At 40.9% G+C, this 27,087-nt stretch overlaps 1 protein-coding gene across 1 annotated transcript; it reads left to right on the top strand.

Annotated features, from left to right (window-relative positions):
* The first annotated feature begins 11,342 nt into the window (after nt 1-11,342).
* Nucleotides 11,343-26,267, top strand: LCE6A (late cornified envelope 6A). Its single transcript, XM_078450557.1, is given in 2 exon segments — nt 11,343-11,595; nt 26,242-26,267. Coding segments are annotated over 2 exon segments (279 nt in total).
* Nucleotides 26,268-27,087: the final 820 nt, after the last annotated feature.

The raw sequence follows: 27,087 nt of genomic DNA, 5'->3' as shown, positions 1-27,087 counted from the left end.
CCACCTGGTCACAGGTGACAGGACAATGTGGGTGGCAGGAGGAGGTCCCCTCATGCCCAGGTCCTGTCTCACAGCTTAGGGGCAGAGCTCAAAGCCAGGATAAAAGGGCCTTGGCCTCAGAGCACCTTCGTATACTCCTCTCCTGAGGTGCTGACAGACTAGTGCTGCTTGCACACGGTAAGTGTCCCCTGGGAGGGAACTTAGACCAGAGCTGCAGGGGCAGGTGAGAAAAGGCCTTGGGGATTGGAGGCCATGTGGAAACAGGGAGAGAAGCCTCAGGAAGACTGAAGGAGGACATGCATGGGGAATTGTGTCTACTGAGTGCTGGATAGAAGAGTGGATGGCAGTGTCTTTGTGTTATACCAAACTGAGCTCTAGCTGGGAGGGCTGTCAGGTCAGAGAGAATGAAAGTGCTGGCCATCAGGCTCCACTAGAATTGCTTTCACAAGAGGATGTCACTTTTGAGAGTAAAATCTTAAATTGTGACTCTTTGCAAAGTTCAGCTGGGAATAGTAGTTCTCAACTGACAGAGAAAGGGCTAATCAGAGGATATTTGGGGCAGTTCTAAAACCTACATACCTATGGATCTGAGTTGAAATTGGGGTCTGTTTAAGAAGTCAGACACACAAAGCTGAGACTCACTGTGCCAAGATATAGTGAGAGGCCTTGGGTGTGCTGGAAATGCCAGAACATCAGACTGGAGCTGGGGTGTCCAAGTTTGAAGCTCCCACCTCCACAAACATACCATTCTTTAGCTATCTCAGTAAGAAAGTGAGCCAGTGAGACCAGTCAGCCTCCCAGATCATTTCTATCATCATGTCCAATTCCTTACAGAACAAAACCTTCGATAAAGTTATGATCCTTAATTGCTTTCTTCAAGACAATATTTACATTCTGATCTGGTTTCCAGACTGGACAATTTGAGACTTCTGGTTGACAAGATGGGAGAAATTACCACCTTCACTTATCAGATAATTAATCATAGTAGATTTTCTTCTTACTGGTTTTTGCCTCTGTTTCCTTTTTTTGTGAAATACAGAATAATCCCTGCCTACCTCAAACAGAAATTATGACTCAAGGGAGGTAGTGTGAGAGCATTTGCCTAACCACTAGAAATAATGAAAATTCCAGTGTTGAATTATCAACAACTCCATTTAAAATGTTAAAAATAAAGGCTCTAGAAATGATACTGAGAACAGGAAGGGGTGGGGTGGGGGGCTCTGTGTCCTGGGTCTGACTGTGTGACTCTTCCCCAGCTCCTGACCCCTCCTGCCGAGATGTCCTGCCAGCAAAACCAGCAACAGTGCCAGCCTCCTCCCAAGTGTCCCCCCAAGTGTCCTGCCCCCAAGTGCCCCCCCAAGTGTCCCCCAGTCTCTTCCTGCTGCAATGTCAGTTCTGGGGGCTGCTGTAGCTCCAGCTCTGGGGGCGGGGGCTGTTGTAGCTCTGGGGGTGGTGGCTGCTGTAGCTCTGGGGGTGGTGGCTGCTGTCTGAGCCACCACAGGCGACGCAGGTCCCACCGCCACAGGCACCAGAGCTCTGACTGCTGCAGCCAGCCCTCAGGGGGCTCTGGATGCTGCAGCCAGCCCTCGGGGGGCTCCAGCTGCTGTGGAGGGAGCAGCGGTCAGTCATCTGGAGGCTGCTGCTGACATGGACCCTGCCTGAGCCAAGAAGAGCAGACTTGGAAGCAACGAACTCTGAGAACGTCATCTTTCTCCTCCTAGGCCTAACTCAGAGTCTGAGAGGTCCCAGAGAAGACTCTGAACTTGCAAAGACAAGATGACTTCTGTGGGGTTTAGAAATCAACTGTCTCCTACTCCCCCATCTTTTGGCCTTGGATTTCATCCCCATGTCAAAGTAACTCATGTTGTACCTTATTCCACAGTGCTCTCTGGCTGATGTAAAACAATAAAATCAGGAATCTGCTCAGCATGTTGTTCTGAAAGGACCATTTCTTTCCTGGATTATTATTGTTCTCCTCCACCCTGTCCTCTGTTGGTAGTGGCCTTGGAACCTCAGGGGCCAGAGGGCAATCTGGCCTAAACTGGGGTAAATGGAGGTGTAGCATGAAAGACAAAGGCTTCCCACTCTGTTTTGTACCATGTTGTCTGGGCTCTGAAGCAGATTGCTGTAACCAAGTCTCTGATTACAAGTCTTTGGGGAAGAATTAAGAGGACAGTGTCCTGAATTCTTAATCATAGAAAATTTCTTATTCCCTTTGTTTCCCAGCAGTTAGGTTACCTTTTTGTAAACATAAATGCTTGAGCTTCTGGTCACTTTCAGGGCCCCAACTCCATGTTGTCCTCCCTCCATGTACTCATTCTGGTGCTCTTGACCTACCCCACCAAAGATCCTTTCTCTCCCACCACACACACACACACACACACACACACACACACATACACAAAAAGAAGAAGAAAAAAATCAAATTAATAAAATTAAAAAAGAAAAAAATAGACATATTTTGAAAATACATGTTTCCTACCCACCACTTCTGTAATACGTTTAGGTCCAGAACATTTGGGAGTAAAAATTGCTCTTGTACTCACCTCCCAGCAAACCTTTCTTCCTCTTCTGGCTCCATTAAATCCTCTACACCTTTTTTCCCCCAAACATACCCTTTGTGCCACATTTGTGAGCTTGCCACTTCATTTCTGAGAAGCAGGGGTCTCTACAGAATAATGCACATGCTTCTTAAGTCCTGCATTTAAGACCCAACAGAAAGTGTTTCCAACTTAATTTCCAAGGTTTGCCCTTCATGGTGCTCCAAGAAAACTCATGCTTTTCCCACACTCAACAATTGACTCTTATCTAGAGATAACTCAGACTTGTACATCTTGATGTCTTTTACCTGGGAAGCAGTAGAGTTTACCATCTGTAGCTCAGTATCCAGAACATTTTACATCCTCATTAAATTCTATTTCCCCTTGAAGGCCCACCTCAAATATCATCCTTTTGTAAAGCCTTATCTGGTCACCTAAGCACTTCCTCAAGCAGGTGGATGTTAAACAATCTGACTATAACCATCAGATTGAGCAAACATAGCTTATGGGATGTAATAAAAATAGAAATTTTTAATATTATGCTACTATCTTTAAAATTTTATTCAATGGGATGATCTTCTAATTCCTAAAGACCTAGGAAGGCCTAGTGACTTTAAATCTCTTTCCAAGTAAATGAAATAATTTATTTTGAAGCGCAAACCCAGTCTCAGTTTAGAAATTAAACTATTCAGTGTAAGAAATAGTCACAATGCCAAACTTGGTTTAATGGCACATTTGTCAGTCCTGTGGGCTGGGTGATCACAGCAGGAGAAGGGAGCCTCTCCATTTCCTTCCTGATGTTTGTTGTTTCTTCTAGTCTTCTAAATGCATTTCTGATTGCTGCTTGGACACTGGGGGAAGGGGCACAGTCTACATGGGGTGCAATTTTCTTCTGATATTAGATGCAATTACTTAGCAGATTCCAGTCTCTGACTCCTCCTTTCCTTTATCTGTGATGTGAATGATGCCTCTCCTGTGGCAGCAAGGTCACACCTGATTCCAGAATCTTCTCTTAAACAAAGGATGAAATGGCTCAGGACCAGTTGTTCTTTCCACTGTGATGGACATTTGGTCACAGGAAACTGCACTAATGTACATTATTTGACTCACACTTGTAGAGGAACTTGCTTAGGTGACACAGCTGGTTTCATTTCCTTGCCATTTCCTGGGTAAGACTTGGGTCCTACTTCCTATCCCCGAAATCAGGGAGACATCTGGCAGACTCCTCCCTGGGGAAGAATTAAGAGGACAGTGTCCTGAATTCTTAATCATAGAAAATTTCTTATTTGTTTCCAGCAGTTAGGTTACTATATATATATACATATATGCATGTATATATGTATATATATATATACACACACACAAAAACATACACACACATATATATACTTATTATATATTTATATGTATTTATTGTGTATTTACATATCAAATATTTATTATATATATAATTCTGTGAGATAATTATATATTATTTGTATATCATATATAATACATGATGTATGATGATAATATATATCTGTTCAAAAACTATCTGCAAAGTTCCTCCAAAAGGGGACTCTTTTTTCTTGCTCAGCAAAGAGCTCTATCACTCTGACTTGGCTCTTAGGTGGGACATTTTCAGAATTCTGAGTGGTGTGGAGCATGGACTCTTGTCACACTTTGTGAATGCCCATTTTACCATCTCCACTTAAAGGACACTGACTTTAGGCAATTTTGTTGATACAGCTGTCCTCTATATCTTTGCTTTCAGAGAAGTTCACCATGTCTGTTTTATGAAAAGCTCTGCCTCATACTCTGACACCATTTCCCAGACAACTCCTATGAAGCTGTCCCTGAGCTTGGACTTGGGCTTTCTTCAGGGTGCAGCTTAGTCCTTGGGACAAGGCAGGGACACATGCATATTCCATCCCTCCATTGGTCTCCTCCTCCTTCCCCCTGTATGACATTGCCCCAACTCACCTTTGAATTTCTTTCTCCTTCAGCCAAAAAAATTGTTTAGAAAAGTGTACATGAACTTTTTACAAATAGCCCATGAATCTTGGTTAATTCTAACTAGAAACATCCATATAGCACGCGGCAAAGATTGTAAAAATTAAAAATGCCTACTAAAGGAATCAGGGAATTTAAAAAAATCAGTCACTTCTTTCTTTTCTCTCCCTGAGTTTTTTAGAGTCAAATATTTCATATCTATGTTTTGTAAAATAGTCTTGATTTTTTTATCATAATGTTTTTAATTAAAAACTTCACATGACATTTAATTAATTTTATTTTGAGTTTATTTTTCCTTGATAGTCTTTTTTATTATTGAAATATAGTTGACATACTATATTAGTTTCAGATGTACAACATAGTGATCTGACAATTCTATACATTACATAATGCTTACCAAGAAAAGTGTGCTTACCACCATCACCATACAATGTTATCACAATATTATTGACTATACTCCCTATGCTGTACTTTTCATCCCTGTCTTATTTATTTTATAACTAAAAGTTTGTACTTTCTTAATCCCCTTCACCTATTTTGCCTGTTTTCTATTCCCTTCCCTTGTGACAACCACCAGTTTGTTCTCTGTATTTATGAATCTGTTTCTGTTTTTGTTTGTTTTGTTTTTTTTAACGTTTTATTTATTTTTGAGACAGAGAGAGACAGAGCATGAACGGGGGAGGGGCAGAGAGAGAGGGAGACACAGAATCGGAAGCAGGCTCCAGGTTCTGAGCCATCAGCCCAGAGCCCTACACGGGGCTCGAACTCACGTGAGATCGTGACCTGAGCTGAAGTCGGACTCTTAACCGACTGAGTCACCCAGGCGCCCCTGTTTTGTTTTTTAGATTATACTTATTAGTGAAACTATATGGTATTTGTCTTCCTCTGTCTGACTTATTTCACTTAGCATAATACCTTCTAGATCATCCATGTTTTTGCAGATGGCAAGATTTCATTTTTTGATAATCTTGATATAGTCTTGATAGTCTTATTATAAACTGGATAAGTGGCCAATACCTCAAATTTATATTTTAATTCATGAAAAAACACAAATGTCTGGTGGAGCAGATAGTAAGAACCCATCACAACTGCTGTGATTAATATGACCTCTAGATGTCCCTGTGTCTTTAGTTAATCATTCAAGATTCAAAGTCTCATGAGGATTCATCCATATAGCTGATCTTCAGCGTGTATCTGCTCCTTGGCTATTTCAGAAAGCTAGAAGAGGGATGTATATTCCTTTGATGTCATTAACAAGAAAGCTCAAACACTACACGGGTTGGGGGATCTCTTCCAAAAAGTCAACTAGCATACTAACATGTATGGAGTTGATTGTTGGCCAAAGTGACACATAACCACCATGTTTTCTAAGTAGGAATTCTCAGACAAGAGGATTTTATATTTCTGAGGAATGTAATATTCCAGTTCGAAATGGGTCAGGGGTTGTCTCTCCTCGCTTATACTGGATACCTCCTAATGTCAGGTGCTATAAATATCTACCTCAGATTAGATTGTCATGAAAACAGAGGTTATGTTTCCCTACAAGGTCATGAAGATTTTTTCATACATGAAGAGTTTTATATTTTTAAGCCCATCAGTTAGGTTTGGATCCATTCTGAGTTATTTTTTTAAATACTGTAGGTAGGGAACAACTTCATTCTTTTACATTCTTTCCCAGCACCATTTGTTGAAAAGACTATTGCTTCCTCAGTGAAATGTCTTGACACATTGTCAAAAATCAATTGACCAGGCATTGATGGGTTTATTTCTGAACTCTCAAATCTCTTAATTGGTCAGATCCAATTAGGTCCAATGCCCTTTGCAGGTAGTTTTTGAGGGGATCTTTGAGGTTTGTTCTGAACCCAGAAGGGCTTTGCTTTCCTTGATTCTCTCTGGTACACTAGCTGTCCTGCTGTGATTCAACGTATTGCTGCTATGGATAAGCAGCTTTTCTTAATAAAATCTCCCTTATTTTTCAGAGTGGTTTTAGGTTTGAACTTCTCCCAAACTCTGTTCTGAATAAAGGAAGCTCCTTTGGCAAGAACCTCAAAGTTTTTGATCTTTTGGTTTACCCCTTCCGCTGGTCAAAATCTCTGAGCCACTGCTCTGGAGCTGAGTTTGGGGACAGTTTTGTCTGCTTCTCTTGGAGAGACATCCTTGTTGTATGAGCAGGGCATTGTACTGGGATGGCAACCTCTAATCTTCTTAAATTGCCTCTTCACCATGGATTTTTCTATCCTAAAAGTGAGGTGAGGCAAAGGTGATAAGGGTTCCAGGATTCTAGGTCTGTTGCAACTGAGGTAGGATCACTGCCTGCCTCTTCAGTGGGAGCTGGGTAGAAGAAGGGAGCCCTGTGTCTTGGCTGCCCCATCTTGGGATTTAGCCTCTGCAACATAGAGCTAGAGATGTTATGAGAAATGTTGGCTTTTAGTTGTTACTGACATTTAGTAGATTTTCTTGAATAAATTTTTTCTTAATTTGCCATAGGACAATTTATAGAAACTTTAAAAGTTTTTTTTTTTTAAAGTAATTGTCAACAGTTATAGCTATTTTGTTGGGGAGACGGAGTTCTTCATACTGTCGTTCCAGAAGTCATTCTGTAAAATCTTTGGTTCAATTTGGTTTAGATTTTCTTTGAGACTTAAGAAAACTATACATCTTAAGATTTTATGTATGTAGAGATTTATTTTATATTTTATTTTACATTTTTAAAAAATTATTTTATGAAGAGTATGGATAACTTAAACTTTGAGCACAGTTTTATTTCTGTTCTTTAAATACCAGAAAATTCTCCTCTACTTCTCTCCTTTAGATGGGAGAAAAAGAGAACATAAGGGACTGAGCCTTTTGATGATGAATAGGTTACACTAAGCCTATCCTTTGCTAGTGACAATTTCCTCTACTGAAATAGAAACCAAGAATTTAGACCCAGTGGTTTGTCCTCATGATGTTACTTGTAGCCATGGGTACAAGTCAGGATTATGGTTGTTTGGCTATAGTTGTACCAGGAGGAAAACTCTAGGGACAGAAGATCTCTTAGTATCTATTCCTAGGAAAAAAAGGCAAGTATGAGTTCTGAAATAAGAAGTACCTGAACACTGACTCCAAATTGAATTTTTTGGTACAATCTAAATAAAAATATCATAGTATTCAGGAAATGTAGTTGAAGTGTCCACAGTGTGATGTAGGCAATCCACCTCACTTTAAGTCTCTGATTTTGTCATGGCCTGAGTTCATAGTCATGTGAAATTAATTGACTCAGGACATAATATATGGAAAGCATTCTGTAAACTGTTTTTACAAATGTTGATGACAAGGATTTTTCAATACCTAATATAACTAATATGCATAATGAACCATTGCATTCACTGAAAAGAAATAGGATATATATGAGACATAGCCTCATGCTTGAAATGTTTACAATCTCACATTAAAATGTGCACAATAATAAATTACATGTGCAGCAAGCAATAAAGCCTCTGGAAGATTTTCTTGGTCAGGCATTACCAGGGAACCCATTACAGAAGATGTGAGGATTTAGATTGGTTCTTGAAAGGTTTTCCAAAGACAAAGAGAAGAGGGGGAGAATACTCTCAGAAGAAGAAACAGGACAAAAAAGAAAAAGACAGAAGTAAAGAAGGGAAGGAAGGAAGGAAGGAAGGAAGGAAGGAAGGAAGGAAGAGACATTTATTGCTCAGAACAATAGGGTCACAACAAATTGGGACTAGGAATGAGAAGGGGTGGATAATTATCAGGGATGGGCTCCTGTCCCCAGCCCAGGATGGGATGCTAATAATAGTAGGAACAACATCATTCAAAATACTATCATTCTGATGTGGTACATGCAGGTGGACTAGTACCATTTTCAACCCATAACCAGAATTCACCTGCCTCTCTGTTTGCCCATCTTTCACTTATCATCTTGTGTTATCTATTAATGTGTAATGTGTTTGCACTATCTCTAGAGTGAAAGCTCCGAAGCATGAAGCAGGGCTCTTACTGCTTTTTGTATCCAGGACAGAGTAGGTGCTTAGCAAATACCAAATCATAGAATCATGCCATGGACACCTCAGCCAGGGAGAAATGGAGTGGCACTGAAGGGAGACACATGTCTGGGGTCCTGATCTGGAATTGGCTGGACTTGGAAGTCTAGTAGGGTGAGGGACAGCTCAAGGACTTCAAAAAGGCTCACTTCAGGGAGTGGACAAAGCCAGATGCTGCCTCCTCCACTAAATGTGCCAATCCTCGTGGGGTCAATCCCCAACATCGTGATGGAATTCACTGTACTGAAAATGACTGGACTCTGAGACTTCAGGGGGCCAGCATTATGAGGAGTGGTCTGGGGGAACTGGAGAGGAAGGGGGAAAGAGCCTCCAGAAAGAGTCCTCAGCCCTTGGGTAGGGGTGGTGTGGGTTGGGTGGTTGTTAGTTAACCTCAAGGAAATGCATTTGTGGTGCATGAGGTATCAGAGTGTGGGCTTATGTGGTATGAGTCTGGTTGGGGAAAAGGAACCGCTGTATAGTAAGACAAGAGTTACTCTGCCCTCCCAGTGCTTACTGTCCATCACTCTTTTCTGAGGAACAGTTAGGACTACTTCTGAGGCCTGACAGGGAGGAGAAGAGGGAAAGGGGGAAAAGGAGAGATAGGAGGGAGAAGGAAGTTAGGGAAGAAGGGTTCTGACCTCTGAGGCCCCATAACTCAGGTGCTGTCTCCCCAGGGTCCTGTTCTAATAGGCTGAGAAAGGCTTCTTACCATCTCACCTTCTGTTTCACTTATATAGACTCTTCTTTTCAGCCAAACTACATGCCAAAGCCTGCCTCCCCCTGGGAGCCTTCTAAGATGAAGCAGGTGAGCCCTGGTAGTCTTGTCCTGCAGATTTACTCCAGCAGCTGTTCCTCTGGCCTTGTCCCACTCTCCAGTCTTGTTAAGTTCTTACCTGTCATCCCACACACTGACCTTGCTCACCTTTGTACAATGTATGACTTGAAGTCTTTGAGGACAGCCCCTATAATCAGAAAATACTTTGTAATAGCTTACCTTTTCCACTTACCTGTTTCCTGAGTCCCTACTGTGTCAGGCACTGAGAACACAGAGGAAGGCAAGACACTGTCCCTACCACCAGAAATTTCAACAGGATCTTTTCACTTAGCCAGGCATGTCTGCAGCTATTCTGAGACAGAAGCCTCCAGAAGTGAAAGACTGTATTTCAATGAGAATGTTCCTACCATAAGCACAGCCACCATGTGCTGATGTCAATTTTCATAGAAGATAAGTGAAAACTTTTCACTCTGTAAAAAGCTTTTCCTTGGGGTCTCTCTATAATTACATAAGCAACTCCACTTTGCATTAAGAGGTAGCAGGGTTTATGAATGTTTTGTTCTCCACACTATTCACAGCTTGATCTTTAAGGTGAGATCCACCCACCGATTTCTCTGTACTATTTATGAAAGGGTGTTCCCAGAAGTCTTAGGTGGGGATACAAGAAGTTGAGATTTGGCCCACAAAACAAAAAACAAGTGGGTTTTGTTATGTTTTTCTCCTATTTTTTGTTCTCCCCACATGCAAAGTCTATTTTAATGGCACATAGATTATTCCATCCCACAAGTATTAATGAACATTTATGTCAAGGACAGAATCAGGCCCTAGGAATTTAGAATGATAAAGGCAAGATCTTGTCATCAAGTAACTGTGTAACAAAGATGATAGGACAAATATGTAGGTCACCTTGATTATGAGCAGCTAAAAAGTCTATGAGAGGTATCTCTGACATTCAGAGGAGGGAGGACTCAGATGTGGTCTGGAGGACCAGGAAAGTCTTCATGGAGGTGGTGGCCTTGAGCTGAGTGGAAGAAAGCATGGATAGAGAGTAGGGGTAGACCAGAAGTGTCTTCCTCACACTTGGGTGGCATTTAACCTAGTCCTTCCTTATCAATCCTAGAGACATCTCCACAGTCATCATGTCCCTCTCAGGTCCCCAGAGATGTCATCTAGACTTGGCCAATGTACCCAGCCCACTCAGGCCACTCTGAAGGCTATAGCCTCTGGTTGTTCACTCACATGGGATTCCTTTGACCCACATCCTGCTGCGTGCCACTGAGGAATCCAGTCCTGGGAATTGTGAAACATTCACATAAATAGTCCACCCACAGCTGTCTTCCAATAACATGTAGCCTGAAGTCTTCACTGGAGGATGTATAAAAGGCCTCCAGACTCCTTCTTGGATGATTTGTCCACGCATCCTCCTCTAGGGTGATACTACTTCTGGGTGGGGAGACACTTGGATGTCCCTCACCCAGGTGCTGCAAAAGCAGGCCTGATTTCTCCTCTCACCAGGTAAGAGAACTTTAGGGAAGGGAAGTGGTCCCTGCAAAAGACCTCAAATTATTTAACATGGGAGAAAATTACAGAAGACAGAGGGATGAAGAGGCAAAGAAGATACAAGCAGGCTTAGGACACTCAGAACAAAGTAAGACTGAGTGAAGAAAGAGTAGAGATTTGTTTCTCCTTCACACTTGAACATGATGGACACTGGCCTGGGAAGGTGGATGGTCTGCTCAACTCAGCTGCATTTTGTTTAAGAAGAATAAGTTATTAGCTTGGTTGTTGGTGAGTGGGTCCCCTGAGGGTTCCCACCATGGCTCACTCCCCCAATTTACCCTCTCAGACCCATTTTTGTCCTTCCTGGGATGGATTTTAGAAGGTTGTAAATGCCAGCTTCATTTTGACAGTCCCAGCCCATGGAGAAAAGAATCAAGGCCCTGACCTAATCCATGCTCTTTTTCCTTCCAGCTTCCACTCACTAGCCCACTGATGTCACAGCAGAAGCAGCAATCTTGGGAGCCCCCTATTGCTCCCAAATGTACCCCTCCCCAGTGCCCAAACCCCTCCCTACCTGCCTACTCTGCTCCTTTCTATGACCCCCGTCCAGGAGTCCAGGTCAGTGATTCCAGTTCCCAGAAGCCAGGAGATCAGAGTCTGGGACACTCTCAGAGGGCTCGCTGCAAGAAACCCTGCTGCCTCAGTGGTGCCACAGTCTACCACATCAAAGAGGAGGAGTGCTAAGGTGACTGGCCCGAAGGAGAGGGACACAGGTACAGTTTCTCTCTCCCTACCCAGGTTTCTGCTTTTATTCCGCTGGGAAGCTCAGGGTCCCCCTTTCTCATTTGGACTGGGAAACACTTCCTGGCCCCTATAAGCTGCACTCCTGCTCCTGTCTTCCACCCACTCCTTCATCTCAGCAACAACTTGGAGTTGAAGCTATGGCTGCTATGAACCCCTGAGGTCCCTTGTAAGGGCTGAGGTGGAGGCTGCACCTTCTTCTTTCCTCCCAAGATGCTGACTGTTTCAAGATGCTGGTGATTCAAAGACACATGGTTTGAGATTTCTGTCTCTGTATCCTCATAGCTGTCAACCCATGTTGTTGCATAATCCTCGCACTGACAGCTTCAGTGTGGTAAGCATATGTTGAGCACCTACTCTATACTGTGCTCTGTGTTCCTCAATGTAATAGGAGATTTGTTCCTGTTCTAGAAAAGCTTACAATCTAGTGCGAGAAGCAATGTACGTTGTAGATTGAAATATGTATAATAATAAATATAATTTTAAGGTGATTGACATACTTCTTTTTTCCTCACTTTGTATGAACTCAAAGGAGGAAAAGAGTACAAAAAGTCAAGGACAGAAGGGAGAGACTCATTCTGATGGTGCAGATCAAAAGTGGTTTCCTGGGTCTTGGAAAGAGAAATCTGAAGCAGAGCATGCTGCTTGAGGGAGAACAGGCCTCTGGGGTAGTTGTTTTCAACAGGGCTTTTAAAGACAAGCAGACTTTGGTGCTGGGTGTGGAACGAGGGGAAGAACTTTCCAGGTGGACATTTCCACCTTTCCTTTCACATACAAGTGGGGTACTTGCCAATGACATGGACTTCAACTTGGCTGGACTTCCAGGTGTGAGATGATCATATGAAACAACTCATAAGCCAAGTACGAAACCCCAGGTCCCAAAGGACTGTACCTTAGAAGACAGTCTGGGCCCATGCCTAGAGTCTGTTGCCCCAGGGTAGGGCAGACTTGAAATAAAGTAGAGGTGCCTGGGGGCCTTGAGGCTTGAGGCTCAATGTAGTTGCATATCAGTGTAAGTTCCAGGTGATAATTTTTAGCTGATTCTCATTTTCCTGGGGGAAACTGAAAATATGTTTTTAACTAAGTACCCAGACCAATGAATTCTATTGCTTAGTCTCAGGGCAGAGTGTCAGCTTGTCTATGATTCCCAAAACACAAGATGCCAATTTTGAAACCTTAGCAATCCTCCTGACTGCTGTGACCTGATTTTGCCTCTGCTAGCATATATCTCACTATATAGGTATATAGATAGAGCATAATTGTATATAATTATAATTTTGAATGTGTAATTTTTCTCTCTAAAAAAATGATTCATACCCATATAAAGATGTATTAATGTAGATAAGCATAAGGAAGATGATTAAGACCAATCAAAAATCTTACTGCCTAAAAATAACTCCTGCTAATAATTTCAGGATCTATTTCCAAATTTTCTAAAGAAAGTCACAAAATGGGATAATTTCAGAATACTTTATAACCTGATCTTTTAATTAATAGTACAATTGTCAATATTCTTCTGTGCTAATAAATATTGATCAACACTATTATAGTCCATTATATGAATGCATCATGATTTGTGTAACGAGTTCCCTGATTCGGGGGACTTAATGTTGCTTCCATGTTTTGCCGTAAACAATAATAAAATAAACATTCTAATTGGTGATTATTCTTAGTAATTTTCCTAAGATAAATCTTTAGAGTTGGAATTTTAAAATTGTCAAAGACTATGAAGTTTTTTTTCAGACTCTCCAGAAAGATTGCATGTTAGAGGCAATTAAAATGCCTCCATTTAAGAAAATCATTTTGGGGAAAGAGACTTATTTTGTTCAAGAGCAAGAGTGGGGGTGCCTGGGTGGCTCAGTCAAGTTTCTGACTTTGGCTCAGGTCATGATCTCATGGTTCGTGAGTTTGAGTCCCGTGTCGGGCTCTGTGCTGGCAGCTTGGAGCTTGGAGCCTGAAGCCTGCTTCAGATTATGTGTCTTCACCTCTCTCTGCCCCTCCCATGCTCATGCTCTGTCTCTGTGTCTCAATAATAAATAAATGTTAATTTTTTCTTTTTAAACAGAGCAAGAATGAGTACTATGTTAAAAAATTACTATAGCTAAAGGAAAAATCCACTTTGTGGGGAAATAAAAATATACTTTCTGAGGAACTTACCAAGTATCTACCTATTGTACTGCCATGAAATCTGTACTTCAAAAAAAAAAAAAAAAAGATTAGATGCCTTCTCTTTTTGAAGTGAAAAAGCATGCTATTTATTGTATAAAGCAGTGTCTTATGAATTTTGATATACCATTGGTTGCACTTCCATATTTGGCTGATAAGTTTTAAATATCCTTGATTTTAGATGTTCAGTTATGTTTGTGTGAGAGAATTCTGTGTGGAAAAATCTCATTTTTACCTAAGAAAAAAAGCAAAATGTCAACATTTGGTTGATTGTGTAATATCTAAGAATCTCTTTTCTTCTATTTTTATTTTTGTTCTATACAAAGGTGGACACTCACCAAACAACAATTAAAAAAAAAAAGTTTTGACTGAAACAAATTTTCTTTGACAAGAATACTACTTAATATTTGGTCTCCTCAATTCCCCAGTCAGTACTTGGATTCCCCTTGGTAACTGTTCAACTTATATATTATTGCATACTACAGTGTCCAGTCTGCAAAAATTGATTTTGAAATTCCTACCTTGAAAAAAATCTACCAATTTGATCATTATTTTTATCATAAAAGTCTGCATTTGATATCTTTGCATTTTCTAAATATGTCTGTACATCAAAAATGTTAATATTGTTAATGTTTTTTTGGTGTGGATTCAGTAAGGTTTCATTTTAATATTGTACATTTACATTTTTTTCTATAATAAATAATTAAAAATGTAGACTTCACATTTTGTGCAAAACATCTTATATCCAAAATCTTATATTTATAGGGATATCCAAAACAGTTAAGTGGTACAACCACTTTTCTTTTGACTCTAACTACACACTTTTAATGAATGTTAAATAGTTACACATTTTCAACATTTTCTAATTAGGTAATTTTGTTTTGACAGAGTATTTGATATTTAATATGTTCTTTTGTCTAATTTTTAAAAATTGGGCTAAGTGAAAAACATGTAAATTTTTTAAGAAAGCGAGCTGTGATGTTTTAAAGAGTTCCCAGAGGGACTTTGAAAGACTCCTGGGTAAGCTATTCAACAGGGCTCTGTCCTCTTCCAACCAGTAGTCATAGCAGCCTTCCAGAAGGGACATTTTCACTTGGGAACTGAACTGAACCCAGTGGCCTCAGGTCAGGTCAGCCCTGCCTCAGAGTGCCCTGTGGTCTCCAGTTGCGATAGACGTTCTCTCACCAGCCTGGCCCCTTGGTCACCTCTAGGGAGGCTAGCCTAGCTTATGCCCTGGGTCCAGTGTGTTTTCAGCAGCTTACTTTACAACGTCTGGCAGACCATACTTTGTTACTACATACCATGTGTTCCATGATATAACACAAATAGTAATAAAAAGTCGTTGCTTTATTTTTTCCTGTAAAGCTGCCACAAATAAAATATGAAAACAAAATCATCCTAAGCCAAAAGAAGCTATGTTGTGCTGATGTGATCTCTTATTTAACGGGAAGTCAGGAAATGTTGCCTCAGCTTGGCAGGTGAAGAAACTGGGTTTGAGTTATAGTATTTAATGTTATAGCGGTAAGCCAATAGGAGCATGAAAAATAAAACATGTCTAAATAAAAGGGAGGGTGGGATGGGATGGTGAACGTGGTCCATTGTGCTTCATTGGGGAAGTGAATAGATATGTCTAGAAGGAGACAAAGAAATAAATGCATACGCTGATTATTTAGAATGAGACATTTCTTTTCATATTACAACCTATTGGATTACCTGATTTTTAATTTGCATGTAAATGTATTACTTTATTTTAAAAACAAATGAAATCACATCCCATTTTTACACACATCTGTGTGAATCCGAGGCCAAACCTTCCTTAACAGAACAAGTACATGTTCAGACCCCAGTCAAATGAAACCCATTTCAAATCTTTGAAAACCCTGTGATCTTATGCAAGTTTCTGTGCCTTTCTAGGCCTCAGTTTTCTCATCTAAAAATTAGGTGGGGTGCTTTGGTGGCTCAGTTGGTTGAGTGTCCGACTTTGGCTCAGGTCATGATCTCATGGTTCATAGGTTCAAGCCTCAAGTCAGGCTCTGTGCTGACAGATCAGAGCCTGGAGCCTGCTTAGGATTCTGTGTCTCCCCTGCTCACACTCTCTCTGTCAAAAATAAATGAACATCAAAATAAAATTTTTAAAATTAGGTAAAATAATAGTAGCCTCATGAGGCTGTGGAGGGGATTATATATGATGTCATAGGTAACATTTTGACATATTTAGCTCAATTAGTTGTAACTTATATTTGGCATGCACTTAATTTTTTAATAGGTTTTTTATTTAGAATAGTTATAGATTTACAGGAAAGTTGCAAAGATAGTATAGAGAATTTCCCATGTTTACTGCATGTGGTTTACTCTGTGGTTCAGATCTTACATTAGTATGGTATGTTTGTTGCAATTAAAGAATTAATATTAAGATTGTTTTTTATTTAAAAATTTTAAAAATTTTTAATGTTTATTTACTTTTGAGAGAGACAGAGAGATCATAAGTGGGGGAGGGGGGGCAGAGAGAGAGGGAGACACAGAATATGAAGTAGGCTCCAGGCTCTGAGCTGTCAGCACAGAGCCCAACTTGGGGCTTTAACCTACGAGCAGTGAGATAATGACCTGAGCCAGAGTTGGATGCTCAATCAACTGAGCCACCTGGGTGCCCCTGTATTATTATCAACTAAAGTCCATATCCATACTCTATTCAGGTTTCCTTAATTTTTACTAAATGTCATTGTTGTGTTCCTGGATTCCATTTAGGGCACCACATTACATTCAGTTGTCTTGTCTCCTTAGGGTCCTCTTGACTGTGATAGACGCTTAGACTACTTATTTTTGATGACCTTGAGAGTTTTGAGGTGTGCTAGTTATGTATTTTGTAGAATGTCTCTCAACTGGGATTTGTGTGGTGTGTTTTTCTAGTGCTTAGAATGGGATTATGGATTTGGGGGGAGGAAAATCACAGGAATAAAGCCATTCTCATCCTATTATATCAAGGGTACATGCTATCAACATGACCTCACTGTTGACACTGATTCTCACCAACTGGCTATGGCAGTGTTTGTAGGTTTTCCATATAAAGGTCCTCTTTTTCTTTCCCTTTCCATGCTCTTCTCTTTGTAAGGAAGTCACTAAGTGTAGCCCATTGAAAGAAATAGGGAGTTACACTCTACCTCCTTGAAGGGACAGTATCTATAAGTTATTTGGAATTTTTCTGTAAGAAGATTTGTCTTGGTCATATTTCTCTCTCTCTCTCTTTCTCTCTCTATTTCCAACATCATTTATTAATATCAGTATTGACTCATGGATATTGGATAACTATTTATATTATATTTTGGGTTGTAATCCAATGCCATGCTTTCTATTTTGTTGTTCATAACCTTCCAGCTTTGGGACCTCTCTCAGTCAGCTCTTGTGTCCTTTTTTTAAAGCACATCCTTACTGTAGGGCACTATGTATCACATGCTTCAGGCTCACTTTGTATAATCTCTGACCCAGACCTAGATTCAGCTATTTTTATTATGACCCCTGATTTCTTTTATTGGGAAATTGATTGTAAACCAAGATCTGAGAGCTGGTTTATTCCTTACTACTGGGGTGTCATCCCTTCTCAGTACTCAGTACTTGGAAATATATGTGTGTATAGTAACCAGCATCTACACACATACCTATAATTATTTTAGTCATAATCCCTCTGTATCTATATTAAGCTAAACATGAGTTCATAATGATGTCTACATTAATTCAGTGTCTAAGCTAAACATGAGTTCATAATGATGTCTACATTAATTCAGTGTCCCATGGTTTATTCTAGACTTTGTAAAAGGAGATTTCAAAATGGAGCAAGCAAGCCTAGCTAGGAGGCCAAAGGAGAGAAATTTATGTGCATCCTTATGGGAAAAACTAAATTTTTGCCAGCTGTGAAAAGTTAAGCTCAGCCTGAACTTAACTCCCTCCTCACTATGGCCCCTGAATTGTTTTCATTCTTCATTTGGGAAGGAGCCAATGTGATTTGACAAGTTTCAATCCCTCATTTGCATATTAATCCAACCAATCCCAGTTAACCTGGTTTGTTTGTTCATTTGTTTAATGTTTATTTATTTTTTGAGAGAGAGAGAGACAGAGTGCAAGCAGGGGAGGGGAAGAGAGAGAGGGAGTCACAGAATCCAAAGCAGGCTCCAGGCTCTGAACTGTCAGCACAGAGCCCTGTGCAGGGCTCGAACTCAAGAACTGAGAGATCATGACCTGACCTGGAGTCAGATGCCTAACTGACTGAGCCACCCAGGTACCCTGCAGTTAACCTGTTTTAAACCCCTGTTTTGCATGGAGGACCTAAATGACAGATGTACTCATGACCCTTTTCCTTTACCACTCTCCCTGGCAGCCTCTTAATTTTTCTCACAAGTCAGGTTTTTACCTGAATCTGTCTCTGGAATTGCAATTCTAGTTGCCCAAATAAATACCTATTTGTTTAAATTTTCAGTGAATTCTTTCTTGGCCAACAGCTCTTTCTTGCTTATCTATAACCTCTCACTTGAACAGTGAGAAATCTAGTTCTTTCCATCTGCACACATTCACATATTTGTTCAATCCCAGTATGCAGATATGAGGTCCTCTACTGTGAAAACAAAATTGTGGAATGCGTTGGAGTCAGTGCATGCTATATGAGCAATTTTTTCTTTCCTCTAGAGGCTATAAAGACTATTGATTAAAAAGGAAAGAATGAGTGAGCCAGCATCCTTGAGGCTGGGTAAGGATGGGTCAAGGGAAAGACAGGGCATCATAAGGATCAAGGGACTGAATTGAAATGGACAGTCTTTCATGAGGACCTTCACCCACCAGAGATCATCTCCTAAACAGAGGCTCTGCTTGGTTTCCTCCTTCCACCATCCTACCCTAGCAGACCCTCTTCCTACATGGTTTTGGCACAAAAGGTGAGATCAATGGACACCCATGTAGGACTGTGGGCAGGAGAAAGCCTCACTCCATACCCAGGCACATGTTAGAACCAGTTTGGATTCTTCCTATGAACCAGAGCAGGAGAGGGCATAGCATCTTTGTCATAAAACTACAAGTGGAAAATCAGAAAACAATGGGAAATAGACTGTGAGTTGAGAAAAGAGCACAAATATTCAATCTGTGACCTACACAGTTATTATACCTCAGACTAATGATTAGTTCTGAGCTTCCTGAAAGATAAAATATAGAGAGACAAATGGTCTAATATATACAGACTTCAAGGGAATTATTGCCCTCCTAACAGTGGAATCTAAAGGAATTTTTTTGCAGTGATCAGCGATATACTTAACGACATTCCTAGAACACAATCACAGATGAAAGTGACAAAGCACTATTGTTTTGTCTCCCACTGAAAAAGGCATGTTGTATTAAAATCAAATGCTGCTAATGCAATGGCAGAGAGGGTCAATGAAGAAAAAACAGATGCCTGAAAGCAGAAGATCTCTCAGGTCTATTTAGAGTTTTGTTCACGAGGGATGGAATTGACCCATCCTTGAAATGTGGCCAACAAAATATCTCCATTCTTCATTCTGGTGTGAGATATGCTTAAGATAAAGGGGCCTAAATACATGACTTTCTGCTTCATTAACCCCCTGCTTGTGTTATCTACCACGTGACAAGTACAGGACCCCTGCCCCACCTCTCTCTCTCTCCCACACACACACACACACACACGCACACACACACACACACACACACACACACACACACACGTCTCTCTCACACACATATCTCTCTCTGTCTCACATATACACACACACATGTCTCTCTAACACACACGTGCACACGTCTCTCACATACATTTGCACACACGTCTCACACACACACACACATCTCTAACACACACACATCTGTCTCTCATGCACACACACGTCTCTCTCTCACATACATACACACACATGCCTCTCACACACACCTTTCTCTGTCTCACATAAACATGCTCACACGTCTCTCTCACACACACACGCACACACACACGTCTGTCTCACATACACACACATGCCTCTCTCTCTAACACACAAATGCACACACGTCTCTCACACACACACTTCTCTCTCTCACATACACACACACACGTCTCTGTCTCACATACACACACCCATGCCTCTCTCTCTAACACACACATGCACACACACGTCTCTCTCTCTCACACACACACAAATACGTCTCTTTCTCACATACACACACACATCTTTCTAACACACACTCACACACGTCTCTGTCTCACACACCTCTCTCTCACACACACACACATATGTCTCTCTCTCTCTCACATGCACAAAATACACACACACGTTAACTTCCATACTTCTCTCTAGTTTGCACTTGCCATCCTCCTCCCTGGAGCTTCAGCATGCCCTTCCTACGTGCGCCTATAGTTGTCTCCATTGTTCTCCTTCTGATTGAAGGTCCTAGAAATTCTACTTTTCTCTCTGATAGGTCCTTTCTGTCCTGTTTCTTTTTTTTTTTTTCAATATATGAAGTTTATTGTCAAATTGGTTTCCATACAACACCCAGTGCTCATCCCAAAAGGTGCCCTCCTCAATACCCATCACCCACCCTGCCCTCCCTCCCACCCTGCCCTCCCTCCCACCCCCCATCAACCCTCAATTTGTTCTCAGTTTTTAACAGTCTCTTATGCTTTGGCTCTCTCCCACTCTAACCTCTTTTTTTTTTTTTTTTTTCCTTCCCCTCCCCCATGGGTTTCTGTTAAGTTTCTCAGGATCCACATAAGAGTGAAACCATATGGTATCTGTCTTTCTCTTTATGGCTTATTTCACTTAGCATCACACTCTCCAGTTCCATCCATGTTGCTACAAAGGGCCATATTTCGTTCTTTCTCATTGCCACATAGTACTCCATTGTGTATATAAACCACAATTTCTTTATCCATTCATCAGTTGATGGACATTTAGGCTCTTTCCATAATTTGGCTATTGTTGAGAGTGCTGCTAAAAACATTGGGGTACACATGCCCTTATGCATCAGTACTCCTGCATCCCTTGGGTAAATTCCTAGCAGTGCTATTGCTGGGTCATAGGGTAGGTCTGTTTTTCATTTTCTGAGGAAGCTCCACATTGTTTTCCAGAGTGGCTGCACCAACTTGCATTCCCACCAACAGTGCAAGAGGGTTCCCGTTTCTCCACATCCTCTCCACCATCTATAGTCTCCTGATTTGTTCTTTTTGGCCACTCTGACTGGCGTGAGGTGATATCTGAGTGTGGTTTTAATTTGTATTTCCCTGATGAGGAGCGAGGCTGAGCACCTTTTCATGTGCCTGTTGGCCATCCAGATGTCTTCTTTAGACAAGTGTCTCTTCATGTTTTCTGCCCATTTCTTCACTGGGTTTTTTGTTTTTCGGGTGTGGAGTTTGGTGAGCTCTTTATAGATTTTGGATACTAGCCCTTTGTCCGATATGTCATTTGCAAATATCTTTTCCCATTCCGTTGGTTGCCTTTTAGTTTTGTTGGTTGCTTCCTTTGCTGTGCAGAAGCTTTTTATCTTCATAAGGTCCCAGTAGTTCATTTTTGCTTTTAATTCCCTTGCTTTTGGGGATGTGTTGAGTAAGAGATTGCTACGGCTGAGGTCAGAGAGGTTTTTTCCTGCTTTCTCCTCTAGGGTTTTGATGGTTTCCTGTCTCACATTCAGGTCCTTTATCCATTTTGAGTTTATTTTTGTGAATGGTGTGAGAAAGTGGTCTAGTTTCATCCTTCTGCATGTTGCTGTCCAGTTCTCCCAGCACCATTGGTTAAAGAGACTGCCTTTTTTCCATTGGATGTTCTTTCCTGCTTTGTCAAAGATTAGTTGGCCATGCATTTCTGAGTCTAGTTCTGGGGTTTCTATTCTATTCCATTGGTCTATGTGTCTGTTTTTGTGCCAATACCATGCTGTCTTGATGATCACAGCTTTGTAGTAGAGGCTAAAGTCTGGGATTGTGATGCCTCCTGCTTTGGTCTTCTTCTTCAAAATTCTTTGGCTATTCGGGGCCTTTTGTGGTTCCATATGAATTTTAGGATTGCTTGTTCTAGTTTCGAGAAGAATGCTGGTGCAATTTTGATTGGGATTGCATTGAATGTGTAGATAGCTTTGGGTAGTATTGACATTTTGACAATATTTATTCTTCCAATCCATGAGCATGGAATGTTTTTCCATTTCTTTATATCTTCTTCAATTACCTTCAAAAGCTTTCTATAGTTTTCAGCATACAGATCTTTTACATCTTTGGTTAGATTTATTCCTAGGTATGTTATGCTTCTTGGTACAATTGTGAATGGGATCAGTTTCTTTATTTGTCTTTCTGTTGCTTCTTTATTAGCGTATAAGAATGCAACTGATTTCTATACATTGATTTTGTATCCTACAACTTTGCTAAATTCATGTATCAGTTCTAGCAGACTTTTGGTGGAGTCTATCGGATTTTCCATGTATAGTATCATGTCATCTGCAAAAAGTGAAAGCTTGACTTCATCTTTGCCAATTTTGATTTCCTTTTGTTGTCTGATTGCTGATGCTAGAATTTCCAACACTATGTTAAACAATAGCAGTGAGAGTGGACATCCCTGTCGTGTTCCTGATCTCAGGGAAAAAGCTCTCAGTTTTTCCCCATTGAGGATGATGTTAGCTGTGGGCTTTTCATAAATGGCTTTTATGATCTTTAAGTATGTTCCTTCTATCCTGACTTTCTCGAGGGTTTTTATTAAGAAAGGTTGCTGAATTTTGCCAAATGCTTGTTCTGCATCGATTGACAGGATCATATGGTTCTTATCTTTTCTTTTATTAATGTGATGTATCACATTGATTGATTTCCGAATGTTGAACCAGCCCTGCATCCCAGGAATGAATCCCACTTGATCATGGTGAATAATTCTTTTTGTATGTTCTTGAATTCGGTTTTGTAGTATCTTAATGAGAATTTTTGCATCCATATTCATCAGGGATATTGGCCTGTACTCTTTTTTCACTGGGTCACTGTCTGGTTTAGGAATTAAAGTAATACTGGCTTCATAGAATGAGTCTGGAAGTTTTCCTTCCCTTTCTATTTTTTGGAATAGCTTGAGAAGGATCGGTATTATCTCTGCTTTAAACGTCTGGTAGAACTCCCCTGGGAAGGCATCTGGTCCTGGACTCTTATTTGTTGGGAGATTTTTGATGACCGATTCAATTTCTTCGCTGGTTATGGGTCTGTTCAAGCTTTCTATTTCCTCCTGATTGAGTTTTGGAAGAGTGTGGGTGTTTAGGAATTTGTCCATTTCTTCCAGGTTGCCCAGTTTGTTGGCATATAGTTTTTCCTAGTATTCCCTGATAATTGCTTGTATCTCTGAGGGATTGGTTGTAATCATTCCATTTTCATTCATGATTTTATCTATTTGGGTCATCTCCTTTTCTTTTTGAGAAGCCTGGCTACAGGTTTATCAATTTTGTTTATTTTTTTAAAAAACCAACTCTTGGTTTTGTTGATCTGCTCTACAGTTTTTTTAGATTCTATATTGTTTATTTCTGCTCTGATCTTTATGATTTCTCTTCTTCTGCTGGGTTTAGGCTGCCTTTGCTGTTCTGCTTCTATTTCCTTTAGGTGTGCTGTTAGATTTTGTATTTGGGATTTTTCTTGTTTCTTGAGATAGGCCTGGATTGCAATGTATTTTCCTCTCAGGACTGCCTTCGCTGCATCCCAAAGCGTTTGGATTGTTGTATTTTCATTTTCATTTGTTTCCATATAGTTCTTAATGTCTTCTCTAATTGCCTGGTTGACCCATTCATTCTTTAGTAGGGTATTCTTTAACCTCCATGCTTTTGGAGGTTTTCCAGACTTTTCCTGTGGTTGATTTCAAGCTTCATACCATTGTGGTCTGAAAGTGTGCATGGTATGATCTCAATTCTTGTATACTTATGAAGGGCTGTGTTGTGACCCAGTATGTGATCTGTCTTGGAGAATGTTCCATGTGCACTCGAGAAGAAAGTATATTCTGTTGCTTTAGGTGGCAGAGTTCTAAATATACTGTCAAGTCCATCTGATCCAATGTATCATTCAGGGCCCTTGTTTCTTTATTGACTGTGTGTCTAAATGATCTATCCATTGCTGTGAGTGGGGTCTTAAAGTCCCCTGCAATGACCACATTCTTGTCAATAAGGTTGCTTATGTTTGTGAGTAATTGTTTTATATATTTGGGGGCTCCTGTATTCGGCTCTTAGACATTCATAATTGTTAGTTCTTCTTGATGGATAGACCCTGTAATTATTATATAATGCCCTTCTTCATCTCTTATTAAAGCCTTTAATTTAAAGTCTAGTTTGTCTGCTATAAGTATGGCTACTCCAGCTTTCTTTTGACTTCCAGTAGCATGATAGATAGTTCTCCATCCCCTCACTTTCAATCTGAAGGTGTCCTCAGATCTAAAATGAGTCTCTTGTAGACAGCAAATAGATGGGTCTTGTTTTTTTATCCATTCTGATATCCTATGCCTTTTGGTTGGCACATTTAGTCTATTTACGTTCAGTGTTATTATAGAAAGTATGGGTTTGGAGTCACTGTGATGTCTGTAGGTTTCATGCTTGTAGCGATGTCTCTGGTACTTTGTCACACAGGATCCCCCTTAGGATCTCTCGTAGGACTGGTTTAGTGGTGACGAATTCCTTTAGTTTTTGTTTGTTTGGGAAGACCTTTATCTCTCCTATTCTAAATGACAGACTTGCTGGATAAAGGATTCTCGGCTGCATATTTTTTCTGTTCATCACATTGAAGATCTCCTGCCATTCCTTTCTGGCCTGCCAAGTTTCAGTAGAGAGATCAGTCACGAGTCTTATAGGTCTCCCTTTATATGGTAGAGCACATTTATCCCTAGCTGCTGTCAGAATTTTCTCTTTATCCTTGTATTTTCCAGTTTCACTATGATATGTCATGCAGAAGATCGATTCAAGTCACGTCTGAAGGAAGTTCTCTGGGCCTCTTGGATTTCAATGCCTTTTTCCTTCCCCAGATCAGGGAAGTTCTCAGCTATTATTTCTTCAAGAATACCTTCAGCACCTTTTCCCTCTCTCTTCCTCCTCTGGAATACCAATTATACGTAGATTATTTCTCTGTAGTGCATCACTTAGTTCTCTAATTTTCCCCTCATACTCCTGGATTTTTTTTATCTCTCTTTTTCTCAGCTTCTTCTTTTTCCATAATTTTATCTTCTAGTTCACCTATTCTCTCCTCTGCCTCTTTAATCCGAGCTGTGGTCGTCTTCATTTTATTTTGCGGCTCATTAATAGCATTTTTTAGCTCTTCCTGGCTGTTCCTTAGTCCCTTGATCTCTGTAGCAATAGATTCTCTTCTGTCCTTTATACTGTTTTCAAGCCCAGCGATTAATTTTATGACTATTATTCTAAATTCACTTTCTGTTATATTGTTTAAATCATTTTTGATCAGTTCTTTAGCTGTTGTTATTTCCTGGACGTTTTTCTAAGGGGAATTCTTCCGTTTGTCATTTTGGATAGTCCCTGGAGTGGTGCGGGAGTGCGGGGCACTTCCCCTGTGCTGTCTTGAATAATTTGTGTTGGTGGGCGGGCCGCAGTCAGACCTGATGTCTGCCCCCAGCCCACTGCTGGGGCCACAGTCAGACTGGTGTGTGCCTTTTCTTCCCCTCTCTTAGGGGCGGGATTCACTGTGGGGTGGCATGGTCCATCTGGGCTACTTGCACACTGCCAGGCTTGTGGTGCTGGGGATCTGGCGTATTAGCTGGGGTGGATCGGCAAGGTGCACAGGAGCAGGAGGGGCAGGCTCAGCTCACTTTTCCTTCAGAGATCTGCTTCCGGAGGGGTGCTGTGGCACCGGGAGGGAGTCAGACCCACTGGAGGGATGGATCCACAGAAGCACAGCTTTGGGTGTTTGCGTGGTGCAAGCAAGTTCCCTGGCAGGAACTCGTTCCCTTTGGGATTTTGGCTGGGGGATGGGTGAGGGAGATGGTGCAGGCGAGCACCTTTGTTCCCCGCCAAGCTGAGCTCTGTAGTCTGGGGCTCAACAACTCTCCCTCCCGTTGTCCTCCAGCCCTCCCGTTCTCCGAGCAGAGCTGTTAGCTTATAATCCTCCAGATGTCAAGTCCCAGTCGCTGTCAGAACACACTCCATCCGGTCCCTCCACTTTTGCAAGCTAGACTAGGGGGCTCTGCTTGGCCGTCGGGCCGCCCCTCCGTGCCGGCTCCCTCCCGCCAGTCAGGGGAGTGCACACTGCCTCTCCACCCTTCCTACCCTCTTCCGTGAGCGTCTCTTCTGCGCTTAGCTCCGGAGACTCCGTTCTGCTAGTCTTCTGGTGTTTTTCTGGGTTATTTAGGCAGGTGTAGGTGGAATCTAAGTGATCAGCAGGACGCGCGGTGAGCCCAGCATCCTCCTATGCTGCCATCTTCCCAGGATCCTCCTTTCTGTCCTGTTTCTATTGCCACAGGACTAGCAGTGAATGCCACACCCTAAGCCCCATGCAGACTCAGCCCCTGCCTGAACCAAGCACTAGCCCTACTGTGTCTCTAGTGCCTACTTAGTTTGATCTCATAGCTTTCAGATGAGTGAATTGTAGGGAACTTTCCTGATTATAGCTTCATATAATAACCCTGATATATTAGAACCATTTCCCAAATATTTCACTCTAATTCACCTTGAATTCTTGTCTGATCCATCTCAGTATCCAATGTCACAGCTACAGCCCCAACCCATGCATGCCCCATGAGATTTCTATAGGAGGTGGTGGTGGTCCTGGGGGTAGGGTGGAAAGAGGATAGTGAAACCAGCTTGTCTGGGTCCTGACAAATTCTCTTGGCATTTACTGGTATTTGTAAAGACTATTTGTAAGTCTTTCGAGAAATAAAAATGTGGGTTTTCATCACTGAGGAATTCTGAACTATCCAAATAATTATCATTAAATTATTATAAATATTACAACAAAGGATAGTGAACTAACCAAATAAGAACAATAATAAATTATTATATAAATATTATAACAAGGGACAATGAACCACCCAAATATTAATAATATTTATTAAATATATTAAATAATTAATATAATATTAATAAAATTATTATTATTATAAATATTATAACAACAATAGCACAAAGAGCAACAGCAATAATCTGTATTTACACAGAGCTTACTGTGGAGGAACACTCTACTATTACCATATACATACTACTTATTTAATCCTCACAACAGTTTTAGGAAATAGAATTAATGTTTATCACATTTTACACATGAGCAATTGAGGCACAGAGAAGACAAGTGACAAGCCTAATTTTGTGC

Source organism: Panthera onca, chromosome C1 (assembly GCF_046562875.1).
Source record: "Panthera onca isolate mPanOnc1 chromosome C1, mPanOnc1 haplotype 2, whole genome shotgun sequence".
Taxonomy (NCBI): Eukaryota; Metazoa; Chordata; class Mammalia; order Carnivora; family Felidae; genus Panthera; species Panthera onca.
This window is presented reverse-complemented; position numbering and strand designations above follow the sequence as displayed.